The following is a 20,443-nucleotide window of genomic DNA, read 5'->3' on the forward strand; positions in this document are numbered from 1 at the left end:
CTAGATTTCAGTTGTAATGAAATTCTTGCTGGCTGATTAGAGAGAAGCCCATTAACTCCAGTGTCCCCCTTTCCATGCTCCTATCCCAGAGCTAGCCACTCATTGCCAGTGCTGCACCAGGAGACTTTTCACATGGGCTGGTTGGGGGCTCTTCTTTCTCAAGAGTTTGGGCTGGTAAGTTATAGACCTATTGGCCAGGAGGGACCATTCTGACCATCTGATCTGACCTCCTGCTTCACACAGGCCAGAGCACACAAGGGAATCGAATGGGCTAAAGTGACTTTACCGCCCTGACTGTATCTAGGGGACAGAGCCAAACCGCCTGAGTGAACTCTGTCCAGGAGAACACGCGGCAAGAGCACCGTGCTCCTGGAGGGGGGTGACCTCTTCATAGTGACCATTCGAAACAGCAGTAAAGTCTAGCCCCAGCTGATCACAAAGAACCATGGTCCAGCAGCCAGGGTGTGGGGCTGGAAACTAGGTCTACTTCTGTCCCCAAATCTGCACCTCTGTTTCCCCATCCACACAGCATGGAAAATCATATTTACTGGGCCCATTGTTTGTAAAGTGCCCCGAGTTCTGTGGATGCAGGTGTAAATGTGAAGCATTATTTGTGACAGCAGCACACTTCTGGAATATCCCAGAGCTAGCTCTTCCTTCAGGGCCCTAGCATTGGCAGGCAGGGAGTGTTGTAAAACTGCAGCGGCTGAATGGCTTCACTCCTCCCCCACTTCCCCCTTCTCTTTCTCTCCCCCACACACCCCTAACTCTCTTTGTGCAAGTTTGGTACACTACAATTATTTCCTGGCCAGTGTGCAAATCCACAGACTATGTGAGTAAATCCATTACAACAGCAAACTGTTGGTGCTCCACCACTTCCATACAGAAGGCCTAACCACCCCGCTCCATTTTTCCAGGGGCCCCGTACATGATCGCCTAGGTTAACAGCAGCCACGTCTGATCCTACCCAATAGCTGCTAGGTAGCTCCTGTGCAATAGCTTTACAATGTGAATGTTCCTCTCTTTTATCACTTACATTCTTTTGCCATCAGTGGCTGTGTTGAAGAAGCTAGAAATGTTTGGGAGAGAAGCAAAGTCCTATTGATGGCTCGGTGTCTGTGATCAAGGGTAGCCTGTTTTCTGCAGGCAGATGTAGCCAGAAGGGATCCTGGCTCCTGTGCCCTCATAATTGCTACAGGTTTTGAACTTTCTTCTCTACAAACTCCTGTGTTTTTACAGGCCTTGGAGGCTCTAACGTGAAGCCATTGAGAGAGAGAGAGAGGCATAAAAGGGGTCAAACAAATTAAATCCCAGTTTTCTGACCTAAATAAAAATCACATGCTTTGCCTCAGTCCTCGCTAGGCTGGGGAGCCCTCCTGCCTTTGCTGAGCAGGGTCATGTCAGCTGATGTTGGCAAGGCAGAGCTCATCCTGAGCTGGTTCATGTCCTGCGCTGACAGCATACCACAGTAATGAGGAGCCCTGTGGAGCAGAGTGGGGACACGACCCCATCCTGGTGAGACTGATTTCATGTTTAATCCAGCGCCTGACAACTGTGCGAATTCCGTACTCTCCATGTCCTGGGCTGCAAGAAGGGGAGGGCGTGCCCTGGGGTAGGGAAGGGAGCTCAGTCGTGGCTCTGGTAGAGGACACTGTCCCTTCTCCGTGTTTATACCCAAGTGCTGGCCCTTGCATGCATAGTAACTGGGCATCAGCTACTCAGTGCTGTGTGGGAACGCCGTGCTTTTCTGCGGGGTCACATGCGGCTGGGGTGCCAAAGCCGTGGGTGGCTCCTGTTGAGTCAGGTGCCTCCAGCTAGAGAGGGTGGGGGAGTATCTTTGGGGCAGGGAAAGCTGGGCCAGAGGGGGGCCTGGAGGAAAACCCGAGGGACAGCCCCTCTTGGGGAGGAAGCTTGGGCAGAGGTGTCTGTGCTGTTGCTTAGAGTTACCATGAAATCCAAGCAGCAGGAAAAGGGCTGGGTTTGGCGCCTTGGCGCCTGCCCCGGACAGCGGAGGGAGCGATGTCTTTCCTGACCCATTGGTAGAGCCCTGCACAGATACACAATTTATACCTGCGGGTGCAGATATCCACATCTGCGGATATAATTTGTGTATCCGTGCAGAGTTCTACCCATTGGAGGGTCTGCTATTGCATAGGGAGGCTCAGGTCTTCTAAGTGGGTCTGGGAAGGAGGTGGCCTCCTGGGGTTCCTAATTCAGGTCTCACTTATTCCATAAGACAAATGGTGGGAGTAAGTGCTGGCCACCCTGGGGTCTGAGAGTCAAGCTGGGTTGCTCCCCTTCGTGCATGCTCACTACTAACTGAGTACATATGCCCCTGAAGACATGCCTTGGTCTGTTCAGTGACTCGGGCACACTGCACTTGAGCTCGGCTCACAATTCTCTTGCTGTGTGAGCTGGATTCCGCCTTACCCTGCTGTACCTGTGCTGACCCTGCAGGCCCCCAGGATAGAAAAAGGAGCAAGAACCTCATTCCTACAGAAACTAACTGCAACTCTGAACACGCCTGGAAAGTGGGTCTGTGGCAGCCCTAGCTAGAAAGAGCTGCTGGGGGTTGTCACAGCACCATACTGACTCATGGACTCTAAGTCCAGAAGGGACCATCATGATCATCTAGTCTGACCTCCTGCACATTACAGGCCACAGAATCTCACACGCCTGCTCCTGTAATAGATCCCTAACCTCTGGCTGAGTTACTGATGTCTTCAAATTATGGTTTAAAGCAGGGGTGAGCAAACGACGGTCCGCGGGCTGGATCCGGCCTGCCAGCTGTTTTAAGCTGGCCTTCAAACTCCAGCTGGGAAGCAGGGTTGGGGGCCGCTCCATGTGGCTCCCAGAAGCAGCGGCATAGCCCTCCTCAGGCTCCTACGCATAGGGGTAGCCAGGGGGCTCTGTTTGCATGCTAACCCTGCCCAAAAGCCCGCCCCGCCCCCAGCTCCCATTGGCCAGGAACTGCAGGGGCAGTGCCTGCGGACGGGGCAGTGTGCAGAGCTGCCTGGCCACACCTCCGCATAGGAGCCAGAGAATTGACATGCTGCTGCTTCTGGGAGCTGCTTGAGGTAAGCGTCGCCTGGAGCCTGAGCCCTTGCCCCAGCCCAGAGCACCCTCCTGCACCCCAAACCCCTCATCCAGAGCAAAATTGGGGTTGGGGTGCAGGAGAGGGTGAGGGTTCTGGTTGGGGGTGCAGGCTCCGAGGTGGGGCCAAAAATGAGGAGTTCAGGGTGCGGGAGGGGGCTCCAGGCTGGGGCAGTGGGGTGCATAGGGAGTGCAGGCTCCAGCTGGGAGCCCCCCTCCCGCACCCTGAACTCCTCATTTTTGGCCCCACCTCGGAGCCTGCACCCCCAACCAGAACCCTCACCCTCTCCTGCACCCCAACCCCAATTTTGTGAGCATTCATGGCCCACCATACAATTTCTATTCCCGGATGTGGCTCTCAGGCCAAAAAGTTTGTCCACCCTTGGTTTAAAGATTTCAAGTTAGAGAATCCACCATTTACACTAATTTAAACCTGCAAGTGACTCGTGCCTCATGCTGTAGAGAAAGGTGGAAAAAACCCTGGGGTCTCTGCCAATCTTACCTGGGGGAAAATATGGCGATCAGTTAGATCCTAAGCATGTGGGCAAGATCCAGCAGCTAGACAGCTGGGAAAGAATTCTCTGTAGCAACTCAGAGCCCTCCCACTCTAGTTGTTCCATCACTGGCCATAGGAGATATTTGCTGCTAGCAGTTGCAGATCGGCTACATGCCATTGTAGGCAGTCTCATCGTAACATCCCCTCCATTAACTTATCAAGCTCAGTCTTGAAGCCAATTAGGGTTTTTGCCTCCACTGCTCCTCTTGGGAGGCTGTTTCAGAACTTCACTCCTCTGACGGTTAGAAACCTTTGCCTATTTTCAAGCCTAAACTTGTTAATGGTCAGTTTACAACCATTTGTTCTTGTGTCCACGTTTGCACTTAATTTAACTAACTCCTCTCCCTCCCTGGTATTTATCCCTCTGATGTATTTATAGAGAGCAATCATATCTCCCCTCAGCCATCGTTTGGCTAGACTAAACAAGCCACGCTCTTTGACTCTCTTCCCATAAGATAGGTTTTCCATTCCTCGAATCATCCTAATAGCCCTTCTCTGCTCCTGTTCCAGTTTCAATTCATCTTTCTTAAACATGGGAGACCAGAACTGCACAGAGTGTCCCAGATGAGGTCTCACCAGTGCCTTGTGTAATGGTACTAACACTTCCCTGTCTCTACTGGAAATATCTCACCCGATGAATCCTAGGACTGCATTAGCCTTTTTCATGGGCATACCATGTTGACTGCTTATAGTCACCCAGCTCTTTCTCCTCCTCTGCTGCTCCCACCTTATACATCCCCAGCTTACAGCAAAACTAGTTGTTGTTTTGTCCCCAAGTATGTGACCTTGCACTTTGCAATATTAAATTTCATCCCATTTCTATTACTCCAGTTTTCAAGGTTGTCTAGATCTTGTATGCTATTCGGGTCCTCCTTGGTATTGGCAAAACCTCCCAGCTTTGTGTCATTCACAAATTTTATTAGCACACTTCTGCTTTTTGTGCCAAGATCAGTAATAGAAATGTTAATAAAATTGGTCCCAAGACTGATCCCTGAGGAACTCCACTAGTAACCTCTTTGCGCCCTGTCAGTTCACCTTTCAGTAGGACTCTTTGTAGTCTCCCCATTAACCAGTTCCTTGCCCACCTCTCAATTCTCAGAGTAAGCCCCATCTTCTCCAATTTAACTGATGATTTCCCTGGTGGACTTGTATCAAGTGCCTTACTGAACTCCAGACAGGTGACTGGAGATCAAAAGGAGTAGAGCTCTAGAGTCCCACTGCACACAGCCAGGGCCGGTTCCTTCGGCCAGCAGCGCTGAGAGTTAGCGTGGGGTCTGTCAAACCCCCTGGCGGTGGGCATGGTACACACATACACACACACACACACACACACACACACTTGGAAGAGAGGAGGATCTGGTTTGTTTTTTTTTATCCATGTGGCAGCAAACACACGGTAACATCCTAGTGTGTACTAGGCACTTCGTGGTTCTCACGTGCGTCAGTGCGTTGAGGTGAACCATGCGCTCCCTCAGTGTTTACCCTGACCTGCTAACGGGTGCAAATTGCCTTGTTCGCACATTTTAGTCGCCACAGCTTAAAAACCCTCCTGTGTAGTGAAGACAAGGATTTAGGGAGAGGGTAGTTGTTCCTTGGTGTACGTGGTGGTTCAGAGAGAGCTGACACATCCCTGCTTTAGTACGTTCATTCCAGCAGGAGCTGTGGGGAGACTAGACAGAGTTCCGGTCCTGTTATCTGTGTGGCTGAAACGATGATGTGAAATGCCGATCAGTCGTCAAGCAAAGAAAAACACATCTCCAGAGGATTTCAATAGCGAGCAGTTTGCAGGGGAAGTTGGAATGCAGTTCTGTAGGTTTTGCCAGTTTTCGTACTTTATTGCTCCATAGGTTCTGTGGGCAAGGAGAGAGAGCCAGCTGTGTGCGCCAAAAGAGACTGGGCCTAGGATTCACTGCAGAAGGAGCCTAGCGGTCAAAGGTGGCTCATGGAGTCCATGGAATATAGATTAGGACATCTTGGCTACTCCTCATCCTAGCTGGAAAGACAACAGCAGTGGTTCTCAACCTGTGGCCCACAGGCCACATACGATCATATTAGCGTACAGCTGCAGCCCGGCTCAGCTGTGTGCTAAAGGCCACGGGCTCTGGGCTGCCGGCTATCGCCGGCTCCATGCAGCGGGGTCCGGCCAGCCGGCTGCTGCCAGCTGCGGGCTGCCGCCCAGCCATGTACAGCAGGGGCCAGGTTCGGGGTCTCTGCCCCCTGCCCTGCACACAGCTCTCCGCTGCGGGCCCCACTCTGTGGAGGAGTCTCTGGGCGGAGAGCGCTGGGCATAGGGGTTTGTGGGGGCCACAATGATAAATAGGTTGAGAACCACTGGACTACAGCATGCTTAGTCCTCTGAAGAGGATCTAAGGCGAGCAATGCCCATGTAAGTGCTTCTCTCAGCACCTAGGGCCACTAACAGCAACACTGGAAATATTGTACATATCATAAATATCGACTCCACAAATCACAGTTCCCCCCTCCCCCATCTTCTAGCTCTGTGTAGCTTGAAAGCTTGTCTCTTTCACCAGCAGAAGTTGGTCCAATAAAAGATATTACCTCACCCACCTCATTTGAAGCTAAGGTAATTTACAAGTGAAATGAGCAAGTGTTTGCTGAAGAGCAAAGCCACAGAGCATTCAGGATTGCAACTGCTGCACTTACAGTGTGGTACAGCCATCACCATCAGATGATTGGTGTCTCTTTTTTCAATTGTGGGAGGAGCTTAGAAACATGGGAGAAGCTAAGCTATTTAAATATAATAACCTAGATAGAACAGATATAAGGAGAAATAAATCTATAGCGAAGATTCCTCTCCTTGGCAATCCTTGCATTATCCTGCAGAGAGAGAGAGAGAGAGATCTTCAGATAAAGGCTGGGTTTCTAAAACGGATCATTGTGTAAGGCATTTTGCTTAGGGGATAAATTGAACTTCGGCCCTTTTGTGAGTGTGTTACAGACTCACAGGTCGTGCCCATTCTTGGCCCCGTATGGTCCTTGCGGGGAACGCTTTCAATGTGACAGCCCTGTCCTTTGTCTTCCCTCCCAGGTAAACAGGTTGCTGGGGCCCTCTCTCTTCTGTCCTTTGTTCCCCTCTGGCTGGAACTGGTTGTTCAGGTCACCAGGGTCCTCTCTTCTCAGTCCTTTGTCCTCCCACTGGCCAGAACCGGCTGACTGCCAAGCAGGGGTGAGCCTCTTAGTCACCAGGTCACCAGTTGTTAGGGTTCCCCATCTCCAGGCCATTGTCCGGCGGTCCCAGCTGCTAGGCGAGGTCACACCTGGTCCTTTGCAACAACAAACCCTCTCCCACCACCTTGTTAAACATGCAGTACAGAGGGAAGCTGAGGAGCGCACACACTATTCATGTGAAAGACTACAAAGATCCCCAACTTTGTCACAGTATGTGCTTTAATAATGTATGAAAAAGGTCTGAAAGGGTTTTTAATAAGTGTTTTTGCTTGTTTCCTACCTCAGAAATGCAGGTTTTCTCTAGCCTATTTTCTGTTTTGAGGAGGCTTGGCAGGTGACTAGAGAGCAGGTAGATGCATGGCTGATCTGTCTCCGAAAGATGCACTGTTGTAACCAAACTGATCTGTGCCCATTAGGGACTCGGACCAGTGCAGCTGAATCCAGGGCACTGATCTTACCCCAGTGTGGCATGATTTTTTCTACACACAGCCTGTGCACTGATTTAGTGAAATCTATGCAACCCGTGTTGTGTGGACACTCTTAAATTGGTTAAGTTTAAGGCCAGGTCTACATGTTCAGGTATGCGAAAAATCCACACCCCTGCGTCATGTAGTTAAGCTCACCTACCCTTCAGTGAAATAGCACTGGGAAGAATTCGTCCATCTCCCTAGCCGTGGCCTCTCAGGGAAGTGGTTAACTCTGGTGCTAGGAGAGCCCCTCACATCACTGCAGTGAGTGGCTCCCGGAAGCACTTCAGCTGCACCACTCTTGCAGTTTAAGTGTAGACACAGCCTGAGTCAATTACAAACTGAAACCGATTTGGTTTCAGATCACACTGTTAATTACGCAAGTGCCACTGGGTGTGTCGTCCAGGCCTAACATACCCAGAGTCCCTGAGTTTAATGTGAGCAGGTGCCTGCTGGACGCACAGGAAGCGGTGCTGTCGTTATCTGACAATGTGCACCACTTGGCAATCTTAATGATTTCTGCATCTTAACTACGGAAGCCATCCCACACCCAGTCATGAGTGAGTCTGATCATCCCCCTTTCACTCATGGGGAAACCGAGGCACAGAAAGCAGAGGTGACTACCCCAGCGCCACCCAGCATCTCAGCAGCAGAGGCAGGAATAAAACTCCAGAGGTCCCAGCTCTTGATCCCCTGCCCAGTCTCCACTGATGCCCAGGGGAATTGGTGCCTTTGCGTGTGCCTGGCAAGTTACCGTTCAGAGCACTCACTCTAAACAAGCAAGATGCTGACCCCGTTGGCCCTCGCACATTGTGCTGTAACACCGTGTTCTTATCCTATTTAGCTCAGCAGCGCTACATGTGACGAGTGTAATCCACTCCCGAGCCTTGCATTTCCTTTGCACTGCTAGGATAGCTGTCTGAATGTGTGCAAGGCTACTGAGGCCTCAGCCTCTGCTTCCCAGTGCTTGCCGACAGCGTCTTCCCAGAGATCCATCCTTGCTTGCCACAGCGCACTTCCCACTTGCCTGCAAGCTGCAGAAATACCTCCCATGGGGCATGGATGCTGGAAGGGAAAAGGGAAGTTTACACTTCCCAGGAACGGAGGTGGCTGTTTAAATGGCTTGTCTGTGAGACCTTGTCTTCTCCAGGGAAAAAAGGTTTGTTCTTAACTCAGGTTAGCTGACATGAGATAAAACTGCAGTGAAGGCAAGGCATTTTCACATGAATTAGCAGGTTGAGATAAAGACTGGAGCAACCTAGGATTTAGCCAAGTAGACCTGCTAACTTGTCTTCACTGGGATTTTAACCAGTTAAACTTGCTAACTCGTGTTAAGAACACACTTTTTTTTTTCCTAGTGAAGGTGCAGTTTTATCCCCAAGTTAACTATCCAGTGTTAGAATCCTATGTCTGCACTGCACAGCCAGCCTGGGTGATTGTACCTGGGTGTGCGTGTCCCACCACAGAGCCCTACCCCTGTTAGCATCCTCATGGTCTCTGCACTCACCCATGTGTGCTGAGGGAACATCCCATGATTCTTTGTGCTAGAGACGCTCTAGGATTTCCCCCAGTCAGTTGTGTCAGTTGCAGGAGAACTTATCTGTCCTTTGGAGGGAATTCCGGGAGGGCACAGGACTCAAACCCCAATTTTAGAGCCATCCAGGTCACCAGCTGGCTACAGACTTGCTTAGACATTGTAGTGTGGTCAGGGCCGAAATGCAGCTAAAATTCTCGTGTCCGACCTGCTGCTGCGATGCTGCTGTGCCCGGGAGCTGAGGCAGGAGTTTGCTGACTTAGCAGAGGGAACGGCACATCGGGCTGGCCAAGAGAACAGCAGCTAGTCATCTGGGCTGGTGCCCGCGCCACTTAATCCTTCCGAGATGGCAAAGGGGTTTCTAAGTAATGTGAGCAAATGATTCTCAATAAGAATGATTTACTCTGCACTCCTGAGCATCCCCAGGCAGCCTGCGGATTCCTAGGCTCAGGTCCTCAGTGGTGTTTAATTGCTGTCAAGGCTGATTCCCCACTCTAGCACTTCGCGTGCAGAAGGTGGGGGCCCGCAAGGCTTCTAAAAATTAATACTGGCCACTTCAGGCTTGTATTAAACTTCCAAGGTTACAGCTTTTCTCTGACCTTGGATGGGTAAATGCTGCCACCACCCAAGTGCAAGATCCCTTTGAAAACCCAGGAAGGCACACTTAGGAATTCCTTCCTGTGGGGTAACCTCAAGCCCTTTCACCCCCCTCCGGGGAAGAGCTGAGAAAGAAAACCAAAGGAAATCAGCTGTTGCCACCAGCTAATTAAACAACATGTGCACAAACCTCTTAGGACACAAAAATCCAATCCTATTCTTAAAAAAGGTAAATTTTATTAAAAACAAAAAGAAAATACATCTGGAAACTCAGGCTATTGCTAGATTTTAAAAAGAACCACTTACAAGGATTTAGCATCAAAATAACTTCTTGAGGTCCAGCTTAAAGGTTACAAACAAAACAAAAGCATTTGGGGTTAGCACAGAGGAGTCCACAAGCCATAAAGAAATAAGAGATAAACCTAATCGCATCTTCCTAGACATTCCCTGATCTACTTACATATCTGGGGTTTCAAATGAGTAGTTTCTAGGTATGATTAGATTTATTTTTCATACCTGGCTTAAACTTCTTACAGCATTGCTGCTCTGTGTCTCCTCTCTGGAAGAACAACCACAGACAGACAAAAGGTTCGATTTTTAAAAAGTTCTAGCTTTCCCATTAGCTCTTTTGGCCAGGTGCCTACTCACTTTCTTTTACCTATGCATAGCTGTCAGACTTTTTAACCCTTTACAGGTAAAGCAAGTAGAGAACAGTTACCAAGAGGGATTTTATAGCTAACTGGCTTGCTGGGTGTCCATAAAAGGGAGCTACCCCCCTTCATTTATCACAGCTACCAAGCACCCTTTGAAGATCTGGGCCTAATTAATTAATTAATTGAGCCTCTCAGTTCTGGGAGGTTGGTCTTACAGGTGGGGAAACTGAGGCCCGTGCAGGCGACGAGACCTTCCAGCGTGTCCCAGCCAGTTGGTAGTAGGGCGAAGTGGCTCCCAGTCTCAGCTCTAGCCGGCTCTCCCTCTCTGGACTGGGGAGTCATAGATCAGGCTGAGGCTCAGCAATGGACGGAGTGGGGGAGAAGCTGCCCTGCTGTAACGCTGGCTGTTTGCTTGCAGGATGTTTGACGTGGGCGGCCAGAGGTCGGAAAGGAAGAAGTGGATCCATTGCTTCGAGGGCGTGACAGCCATTATCTTCTGCGTGGCTCTCAGCGCCTACGACCTGGTTCTGGCTGAGGACGAGGAGATGGTAAGGACAGGAGAGGGGCTAATCTGGCCCTGCGTCGGAGCTAATCTGAAATGCACGAGCATGAGGGACCATGGGCTGGGTGTCTCCAGCTCAATCCCCCGGATCCGTGCATGTTCAGCGGGGAGGGGGTTTGCTGGGTTCCAGGCCTCTCTCTCTCCACCACCCCCCACCCCCCCGGCACTCTAATCTCCTTGCTCCCACTGGATGCTTCTATCCCTCTCTGGCATCCTCTCCTCACCTGCCCCCACCCTCATTGGCTACCATTGCATCACCTCTCTTACACGGGGGACAGAAACGAGGGGTGTCTGTAGGTTAGATGCGTGCAGGAACTGGGCATCTCAGCAGACTCATTAGCCCTCATCTGGGGCAGTAGAAAGCTGTGGGTTTGCCTCCTAGCCACCTGATCCTGCCAAAACTAGAAGGTACCGTTGGGTATGTCTAGTCTGAGCAGGCCAAAGACCTGCCCCCAAACAATCCAAAGAGCAGCCAGTTTTGACAGATAAATTCCAGAGATGGAGAATCCACCACGCCCCCTGGTAAATTGCTCCAGTGGCTCATTACTCACTGCTAAACAATTCTGCCTTCTAGCCATGGTTTGTTCTGTAGTTCCACGAGGTCTTTAGTGATTGCAGCGATACACTGGGCAGCTCATGGGTCCTGCAGGTATGCTGAGCGTAACTTGGTTAACACCATCTCTGTCCCAAAATTCCGGTACTCCACAGTGATGAGGCTGACGTTTTGGGAAGGGTGCTGTCTCAGTGCTCTGTAACGTTGGCAATTTGGCACCAGCAGTGCAGTGTTCTTGTGCCAGGCTGGGATATGATAATAGCCTAACAGCCAAATGGTCCTCCCTTTTCGTTCCAATGCCCCAGCACATTTATCTCTTCCCTTTCTTCCGCTTTCTGTGGCTCCACATGATGATGATGATTAAACCTGTGTGCAAGTGTCATAAACTTGCCCTCTGATGCTTTCATGTGGCTTCTAGGAATTCCAGCTGATCGTGACCCTCCCCACATGCTTTCTACTCTGAAAACTGCTCTGCAATAAGATTTATGGCTTTAAAACATTTTAAAGCTTCTCAGAATTCTCTTAGAACTGAGTTAACCTGGGTGCCTAGGCCCCTAAACATAGGAGACACGAGCACCCCCGGCTAGCTAGACTCCAGTGGGAATGGTTGGAGGCAGTTCCATCCAGGAAACACCGGAAATGCATGAGGCTGTTGGTGCCCAAACTTCTCCAGAGTTGAGACACGGTGCCCCAAAATCCAGTGATCATCTCTGTGTGAAAGGCAGAGGTTCTGGCTTTGCTGGCTCCTGAGACCTTCCCCAACTCATGCCGGTCTGTCTGACGTCCTTGTATGGCCCCATCACTCACCCGTGAGCAGGGGAGTAGTATTAGCCTCATTGTACAGATGGGAAACTGAGGCCCAATACTCAAAGGTATTTAGGCAGCAAACTTCCATTGATTTCGACTGAACTTGGCTACAGCATGAAGGAATTTGATTCTAGTGGAAGTGAGACCCCCTAAACTCCTCTGAGGATCTGGTCCAAAGTGATTTGCACAAAGTCACACAGGGAGTTTTGGGGGACAAGGGAATTGAATCTGGGTCTTTTGAATTCCAGTCACATGCCCTAACCACTAGGCAGCCTTTCCCCCTGCCATTTCCCCAGCTCCTAACCCAATTCTTGCTCTGTCTGGGTCCCGTCTGGCTCACTGAATCCTGTGGTTGGTTGTCTTGACAGAACCGGATGCATGAGAGCATGAAGCTGTTCGACAGCATCTGTAACAACAAGTGGTTCACAGACACATCCATCATCCTTTTCCTGAATAAGAAGGACCTCTTTGAGGAGAAGATCATACACAGCCCCCTGACCATCTGCTTCCCCGAGTACACAGGTAATGTGCTGCTTCTCGCCAGGGTGAAACCCATCCTGGCTCCCAGCGGGTGGCGAATCAGCCACTTCCACATGGCTCTGGGATGTGGTCTGTCGCTCAGCACCTGCTCTGGGTGGAGGATAAACTTGTAGCTCCTAGAATTTCCATCCCAGACCTTCCCCATTTGAAGATCATGTGGCCACACCCTGGTATTTTAGGCTGCACTCACAGGCCACGGGGAGGAGGTAGAAATGAAAACGCCAAGGGTTCGACTATCTTGTTTATACATAGACCTTACTAGGTCTGTTGCGTGAGATCTCTGCCTGTTAGTATGGGTCATGGCTGGGAGGAGGTGACCTCAAATGGGAGGTCCTGTGTTGTCAGGAGCAATTGGGTGCCATTGCAGATCTCACGAGAGGCATCTGCTTAGGAATGCGTGAAATGAGCATGTGGACGGTACAGAGATGAGTGTAGTATAAAGGCTCAGCTACTAGGTCAGATGCAATAGGTCTCATGCAAGATACATAGGGGTCTGAAGAGACTGAGAATAGCACCAAGAGCTGAGAGGCTCCTGGCGGTGCCAGAGGAACTGAACCCAGAGGTCTGTGCAGCCGCAGCTAGACCAGGAAACTCCTGTGACTGACAGTGGGGCTGCCTCCCCCTGTGAATGGGACAGACAGTGGGAAAATCCAGCTCTGTCGCTGTTCCTGCTGATGTGAGAAGGGATGTAAGAGAGGGCAGCTCTGTTGAGATGTTGACCGGAGGGCGAGCCCCCTGGAAGGGGGTCTTACCTGAGTTAGAGTGGCTGTCTGCTATATTTAGCTGTGGGGCAGGGTTGGGTATAAAGCCCATCCAAACCCTGTGGTTGTACATGGCAGCTGAGTTGAGTCAGGCCCTGGAGTTGGCTGCTGCTGTCTGGGAGCTTAGCTCCAGCAGTAGCGACGTGGGTTCCATGCACAAGATGCCGAGGACTTATCTGATCATGTGCTAGAGCAGGCCTGAGGTGCTGGGGAGATCTCTGCTCAGCTCTCGCTTCCTCCAGGTACCCTGGAATGGCCCTGTGAGCTGCTTCCTGCCAGGCCAGCTGTTAGCACAGCTTCTCCTGCATCACAGCCCAGGCGGTCACAACACCTGGGGCTCAGAGAGGATTCGGTTCAGGGGCAGGATGAAGCCACTGCAAACTTCAAGGCAAACCCCATTGTCAGAGGGGACGATGGAGCTGCCCTGTTCAGTGCCGTCAGGCTGGGAGCATGCAGGCCAAGCCAGGCCTGCCAAAGTTACTCTAGGAGATGCTCTCTCTGGACTTATTGAGATCCTACCTATTTGAGGTGGTCATGTTAGTTGAACACTGGCCCCAATGTACTTCAAACGATTGGGGAGTTGCTTGAGCCCCAGCGCTTGATGTGCAAAGCCGGTCCCTTACTCGCACCTTGGAGTCCCAGCTTCCCTGGCGTTCCATCAGGAGCTGCCCTCTCCCAGCCCTGGGGGGAAGCTGGGGCTCCCAAGGTGGAGACCAGCTGGCCTCTTCCACATAGTGGCTCTGCCTTGTCAAACTGGGATGCCTGCCTATTGTGTACCACTTCAGTCCAGTGGCTGTGGCCGTGGTGGAGGAGAGGCGGGTTTGAAAATCCGTGTAAGTTGTAGGAAACCTGGGCCCAACGGGGAGTGATGGTCACTACACTGCTCTCCAGGGCCCCTGTGAGCTCAGAGTACAACCCACTGGCCAAGTTCCACGTCCTGCTCTGCCCAGCCCACGGAGGGTGAGTCTGTTCCAGCCACAGCTACGGAGCTTGACTCTTTAGCTCAAGCTATAGCAGCTCCTGCTTCTGGTTTAATCCCTGGCATAGCAGCATAGCACGTGGATCCTCTTTGAGAGGCCTCGACCTCTCCAGCTGTGGCCCTGTGCTGGGTTTAGCTCTGGGAGCATGTCTCATTCTGTCCATTGAAGGGCAGCAGTGCCAGCTCGTAGCACCTGGGACCTCTGTGCCAGACAGGACCGCACTGTGCCAGGTACTGTACAAACACAGTGTCGTTAACTCTCCCTGGTCACTAATCCCTGTGAGCCCTTGAAATGGGGGTTTGATTCCAGGGCAGCCCCAGGGGCCCCAGAGAGGCAGGGAAGAGAAGGTGAGCACAGCAGCATGCAGGCTCCATTTAGTCTGCATTGTTTTGTCAGCACCTCCTGACAGCACTGGCAAATCCTCATCGGGCCCTTGCTGTGAGACTGAAAACCTGAGGGCGTCTCCTCTGTGACGCTTGTTCTGCACGGAGGAAGTGCCAGAGGCATGCAAGGTCAGGAGGACAGGAAACAGCAAGCTACAGACCTGCTCAGTCCCTGCTGATAAGCTACCAGGCCAGTAGCTTGTGTCTGGCTCCTTCTAGCAAGGCTCCCGTGCTGGGCTCAGTGGAGTCTCCAGCAGTGGGGGGCTCTGTACAGGGTAGCGGCACGTTGGGCTGGGGTTTAACTGCACAGCGGCTGAGCTGCTCTCTCCTGGGGTTACTGGCAGCTGTGCGCATCGTGACTGCCTTCCATACAGAAGGGAACCAGTGGACAGACCTGCTTCCGTCTGGGCTAGGGGGTGAAATACCTTTTGGCCAGCCAGTTCAAGCCTTCGGACCTGCTCTGGCTGTGGGCAGAACGCTGTATTCAGGCTCTGTATGGGCTGTCTGGGTCTCCACCCCACCCGCCATGTGCCAGGCGCCCAGGCCTGGCTTGGGGGTAAGTAGCTTTGACCTAGAAGGGATACTGTCCCCTTGTCTTAGGGGTCTGGCTACACCAGTAGTTCTCAAACTTTTGTCCTGGTGACCCCTTTCACATAGCTGTGAAGGGGTCTGAGTGCGACCCCCCCTTATAAATGAAAAACACTTTTTTAAATATATTTAACACCATTATAAATTCAGGAGGCAAAGTGGGGTTTGGAGTGGAGTTTGACAGCTCGCAACCCCCCATGTAATAAGCTTGCAACCCCCTGAGGGGTCCTGACCCCCAGTTTGAGAACCCCTAGTCTACAGTGCAGCTCTGAGCGCACCTCCCAACCCGGGGAAACAGGCTCATGCCCTGCTAGTGTGAGTCTGTCTGCCTGGGATCAGAGGCTCTTCCCACTGCAGAGTGGATGGACCCTGACTTGAGTGACCTAACTTAAGTTAAGAACCCATCTTTTTTCGCAGTGTTGACTTTCCCGTAGGCACTTACCTGGCTGTAGTATCTGGGCACCTCACTGTCTTCATTGTGATCCTCACACGCCGCCCGAGCGGCAGGACAGGGCTGTCGCTCTGTTGTACAGATGAGGGCCTGAGTGGTGAGTGGCAGGATCAAGGTCGCACCCCGAGTCTGTGGGAGAGGAGGAGATTGAACCAGGTCTCCCCTTCTAGGCTGGTGCTCTAAGCTCTGGCCCAGCCTCCCCTCTCTCCGCTTGTGAGTTGGGCGGGCCTAAAATTCCACCTGCTTTTTCTTGAAAAAACCCAAACCCAAACTAAACCAAAGTTGTCCTCGGCAACCCTACAACAACCCCTTCCTCTGCCCCACGCCAGCAGAACAAACCTGCTGCTGTGCAGCTCCTCTCAAACCCAGCACCCAGCTGCATCCTGCCATAGCAAGCCAGCATGGGCACACCCTGCAGCCAGGGTTGGAGCAGCCTGCTGGTCTGTAGCAACCCTACAATAACAAACTGGGGCCTATGGCCTATCTACTCCTCTCAAATGATGCTGTGTGAACGATCAGGGCATAGAGCCTGGTGCCCCATCCCTCCTGGAACAGCAGTGCGTCGATCTGATGGAGAAGTGACGTTCAGGAGGATAATAGCTGTAAACGTCTAGCTCTGAGGCTTTCTGAAAAATTGATGGGGGAGGGGAAATCATGTGATCGAGGGGAAAATATGTTGGATTTTAACCCCATGTGCACGTCTGCGTCTCTTTTGCAGCACAGCTGCTCTCAGTCCCAGCCCAAGGTAACTTTGGAACAGCCAGTTCTTCTTCAAGTGATTGCTGCTGTGCATTCCAATAGGGGTGTGTGCACACGCCACTGGAAGCTTTTCCTTTGCGGTACCCGTCGGATTGGCAGTGGAGACCCCTAGAGTGGCGCCCTCATGGCGTCGTATATATGACCCTGCCACCCTGCTGCCCGTTCAGTTCCTTCTTACCGTCTGTGGTGGTTGTTGGAACAGCTTAGTGCTTGCTCACAAGTTACTTAGCCTAGTGGTTTCCTTTGTCTTCAGTGTAGATAGTTATTCAAGTTATTAATAGTTGTAGTTATTATTCTTCCAAGGGGTTCCCCCGTCCCCCCTTCGTTCTACTTTCCCCGGCGCCAGGGCATGCCTCGGCCGCAGGGGTTTAAAGCATGCGAGAGATGTGGGAAGCCTATTCCCACAATTGTCTCAAGTGTCTTGGCAGGGGCCATCAAACAGATAAGTACCCTATTTGCAAGGGCTTTAAACCCAGAACAAAGAAAGAGCGGGACTACCGCCTGAAACTCCTTTTGATGGAGTCGGCCCTTCAGCTGCAGACGGAACCGGCGCCGGTCTCCTCGGTACGCAGTGCGCTGGCCTCAGCGTGGGATGTCCCAGCACTGAGGAAGGACCCGGCAAGGAGCCACCAGCACTATTCTCCGGCACACAATGCCAGTGCCTCATGTCGGCACCGATCCCAGTCTCCGGTGCCACATAAGAAAAAGAAACTGGACAGAGGTCGTTCCCCTGTCAGGAAGCCGAAGGGTGATCACAGTGGGGTGCGTCCTCCGGTTGGACACCCCCGGCAAAGCCATCAAGAGCCAACGCTCTCAGCCTCGGCCCCGGCTGCAGAGCCCTTGAGTCCGGCGGGAACGGAGTCTCCTACACATGGGGAATTAGAGGAAGAGCTCGACCTCCCCTCCACTCTGGACACCTATGAGGCAGCCCGCGATCTCATTGATATGACGTCGCAGTACCTGGACCCGCATGCGCGAGATCCGGGCCTGCAGAATCAGCTACCGGCATCGGTACCGACGGCAGCAGTGTGCCCGGCACCGAGGGGCACTACTATGCCACCAATGACTTCGGCACCGATGTCGGTGGCACCGATGATGGCAGTTCCGATGGCTACGGCACCATTGGGGACAGCGATGCCAGCACCGATGACGGCACCGCCACTAATCCAGCACCGTGGTAAACCCATGATGCTATGGCACCGGTCTCTGTCCCCTCGCCACCGTTCTCCGGTACCATCGGGCTCTGCTCCACTGTGGTCGGCATTGGATACTTGTCGGAGTCAGAGGCCGAATCTTCACAGTCCCAACGCAGTCATTACCGATCTTGGTCCCGGCACCATCAGCCGGCGGAGCAAGCGGCGCCCATAGCCACTTGGCCACCCCAGTGGCAGGGCCCAGTACAATGGCCCTTTTGGACCCCTGGTCCTATCATCAGGCCCAAGGCCAAGGGTCTAGACCTGTGTCAGTGGTAGAATCATAGAATATCAGGGAGGTCATCTAGTCCAACCCCCTGCTCAAAGCGGGACCAATCCCCAACTAAATCATCCCAGCCAGAGCTTTGTCAAGCCTGACCTTAAAAACTTCTAAGGAAGGAGATTCCACCACCTCCCTAGGTAACGCATTCCAGTGCTTCACCACCCTCCTAGTGAAAAATTTTTTCCTAATATCCAATCTAAACCTCCCCCACCGCAACTTGAGACCATTACTCCTTGTTCTGTCATCTGCTACCACTGAGAACAGTCTAGATCCATCCTCTTTGGAACCCCCTTTCAGGTAGTTGAAAGCAGCTATCAAATCCCCCCTCATTCTTCTCTTCCACAGACTAAACAATCCCAGTTCCCTAAGCCTCTCCTCTTAAGTCATGTGTTCCAGTTCCCTAATCATTTTTGTTGACCTCCGCTGGACGCTTTCCAATTTTTCCACATCCTTCTTGTAGTGTGGGGCCCAAAACTAGACACAGTACTCCAGATGAGGCCTCACCAATGTCGAATAGAGCGGAATGATCATGTCCCTCGATCTGCTGGCAATGCCCCTACTTATACATCCCAAAATGCCATTGACCTTCTTGGCAACAACGGCACACTGTTGACTCACATCCAGCTTCTTGTCCACTGTAACCCCTATGTCCTTTTCTGCAGAACTGCTGCCGAGCCATTCAGTCCCTAGTCTGTAGCGGTGCATGGGATTCTTCCATCCTAAGTGCAGGACTCTGCACTTGTCCTTGTTGAACCTCATCAGATTTCTTTTGGCCCAATCCTCTAATTTGTCTAGGTCCCTCTGTATCCTATCCCTACCCTCCAGCATATCTACCACTCCTCCCAGTTTAGTGTCATCTGCAGGCTTGCTGAGGGTGCAATCCACACCATCCTCCAGATCATTTATGAAGATATTGAACAAAACCGGCCCCAGGACCGACCCCTGGGGCACTCCACTTGATACCGGCTGCCAACTAGACATGGAGCCATTGATCACTACCCGTTGAGCCCGACAATCTAGCCAACTTTCTATCCACCTTATAGTCCATTCATCCAGCCCATACTTCTTTAAGTTGCTAGCAAGAATACTGTGGGAGACTGTGTCAAAAGCTTTGCTAAAGTCAAGGAACAACACGTCCACTGCTTTCCCCTCATCCACAGAGCCAGTTATCTCGTCATAGAAGGCAATTAGATTAGTCAGGCATGACTTGCCCTTGGTGAATCCATGCTGACTGTTCCTGATCACTTTCCTCTCCTCTAAGTGCTTCAGAATTGATTCCTTGAGGACCTGCTCCACGATTTTTCCAGGGACTGAGGTGAGGCTGACTGGCCTGTAGTTTCCAGGATCCTCCTCTTTCCCTTTTTTAAAGATGGGCACTACATTAGCCTTTTTCCAGTCGTCCGGGACTTCCCCCGATCACCAGGAGTTTTCAAACATAATGGCCAATGGCTCTGCAATCACATCCGCCATCTCCTTTAGCACTCTCGGATGCAGCGCATCCGGCCCTATGGACTTGTGCTCGTTCAGCTTTTCTAAATAGTCCCAAACCACTTCTTTCTCCACAGAGGGCTGGTCGTCACCTCCCCATGCTGTGTTGCCCAGTGCAATAGTCTGGGAGCTGACCTTGTTCGTGAAGACAGAGGCAAAAAAAGCATTGAGTACATTAGCTTTTTCCACATCCTCTGTCACTAGGTTGCCTCCCTCATTCAGTAAGGGGCCCACACTTTCCTTGACTTTCTTCTTGTTGCTAACATACCTGAAGAAACCCTTCTTATTACTCTTAACATTTCTTGCTATTAATCTTAACAGCCCCATGCCCCTCCATCAGCATCATCGACGGCACGCCGCTCCTCTAGGGCACCAGAGGACCCTACACGGGATGTGACTGTCGATCAGCCGCAGAGCCACAGCTCCCACTCCATTGACGGTAGAGGCCACTCAGCCGGTCGTTGTCAGGCCTCCTGAGTTACCATGTCCAGCCTCTAGACAACTGGAGGGGCAGGAGGACCCGGTTCCGGGAACGTCTTCCTCCTCTTCGCCTGATGAGGCTGTGGCGGGCACATCCACTGCTTTACCACCAATGGATGTCAAGGGCCACCAGGACCTACTTAGGAGGGTGGCAAGTAACCTTAACTCCAGGTGGAGGAAGTTGCTGAGGACTTAGACCCCACAGTAGATATCCTCGCCCCGGAGGGTCCCTCCAGGGTTACATTGTCTCTCATAAAGTCTATCCAGACTACCACCAATGTGCTTTGGCAGACTGCAGCCTCTATACCACTGATGGCTAAGGGTGTGGAGAGACACTACTTTCTGCCACAAAAGGGCTGTGAGCACCTTTTTACACACCCCCAACCGGGTACGTTGGTCGTAGATGCGGTAAATCATAAGGAGTGGCAGGGTCAACCAGGTTCCGCTCCTAAGTCACATGACTCAAAGAAGCTGGACCTCTTCGGCCATAAAGTCTATTCAACTGGGGGGTCTCCAGCTTCGAATA

General features: G+C 51.9%; 1 protein-coding gene across 3 annotated transcripts in view; it reads left to right on the plus strand.

Moving 5' to 3' along the window:
* GNAI2 (G protein subunit alpha i2) overlaps positions 1-20,443 on the plus strand; it is a 191,510-nt gene that overhangs the window by 159,257 nt on the left and 11,810 nt on the right. For all 3 annotated transcript variants that reach the window (XM_037903986.1, XM_043550568.1, XM_037903985.2), the window contains 2 exons: positions 10,508-10,637; positions 12,380-12,533. In XM_037903986.1, the coding sequence (XP_037759914.1) occupies positions 10,508-10,637; positions 12,380-12,533 (284 nt within the window). The remainder of the gene's footprint in view (positions 1-10,507; positions 10,638-12,379; positions 12,534-20,443) is intronic.

This window comes from Chelonia mydas, chromosome 7 (assembly GCF_015237465.2).
Source record: "Chelonia mydas isolate rCheMyd1 chromosome 7, rCheMyd1.pri.v2, whole genome shotgun sequence".
NCBI lineage: Eukaryota > Metazoa > Chordata > Testudines > Cheloniidae > Chelonia > Chelonia mydas.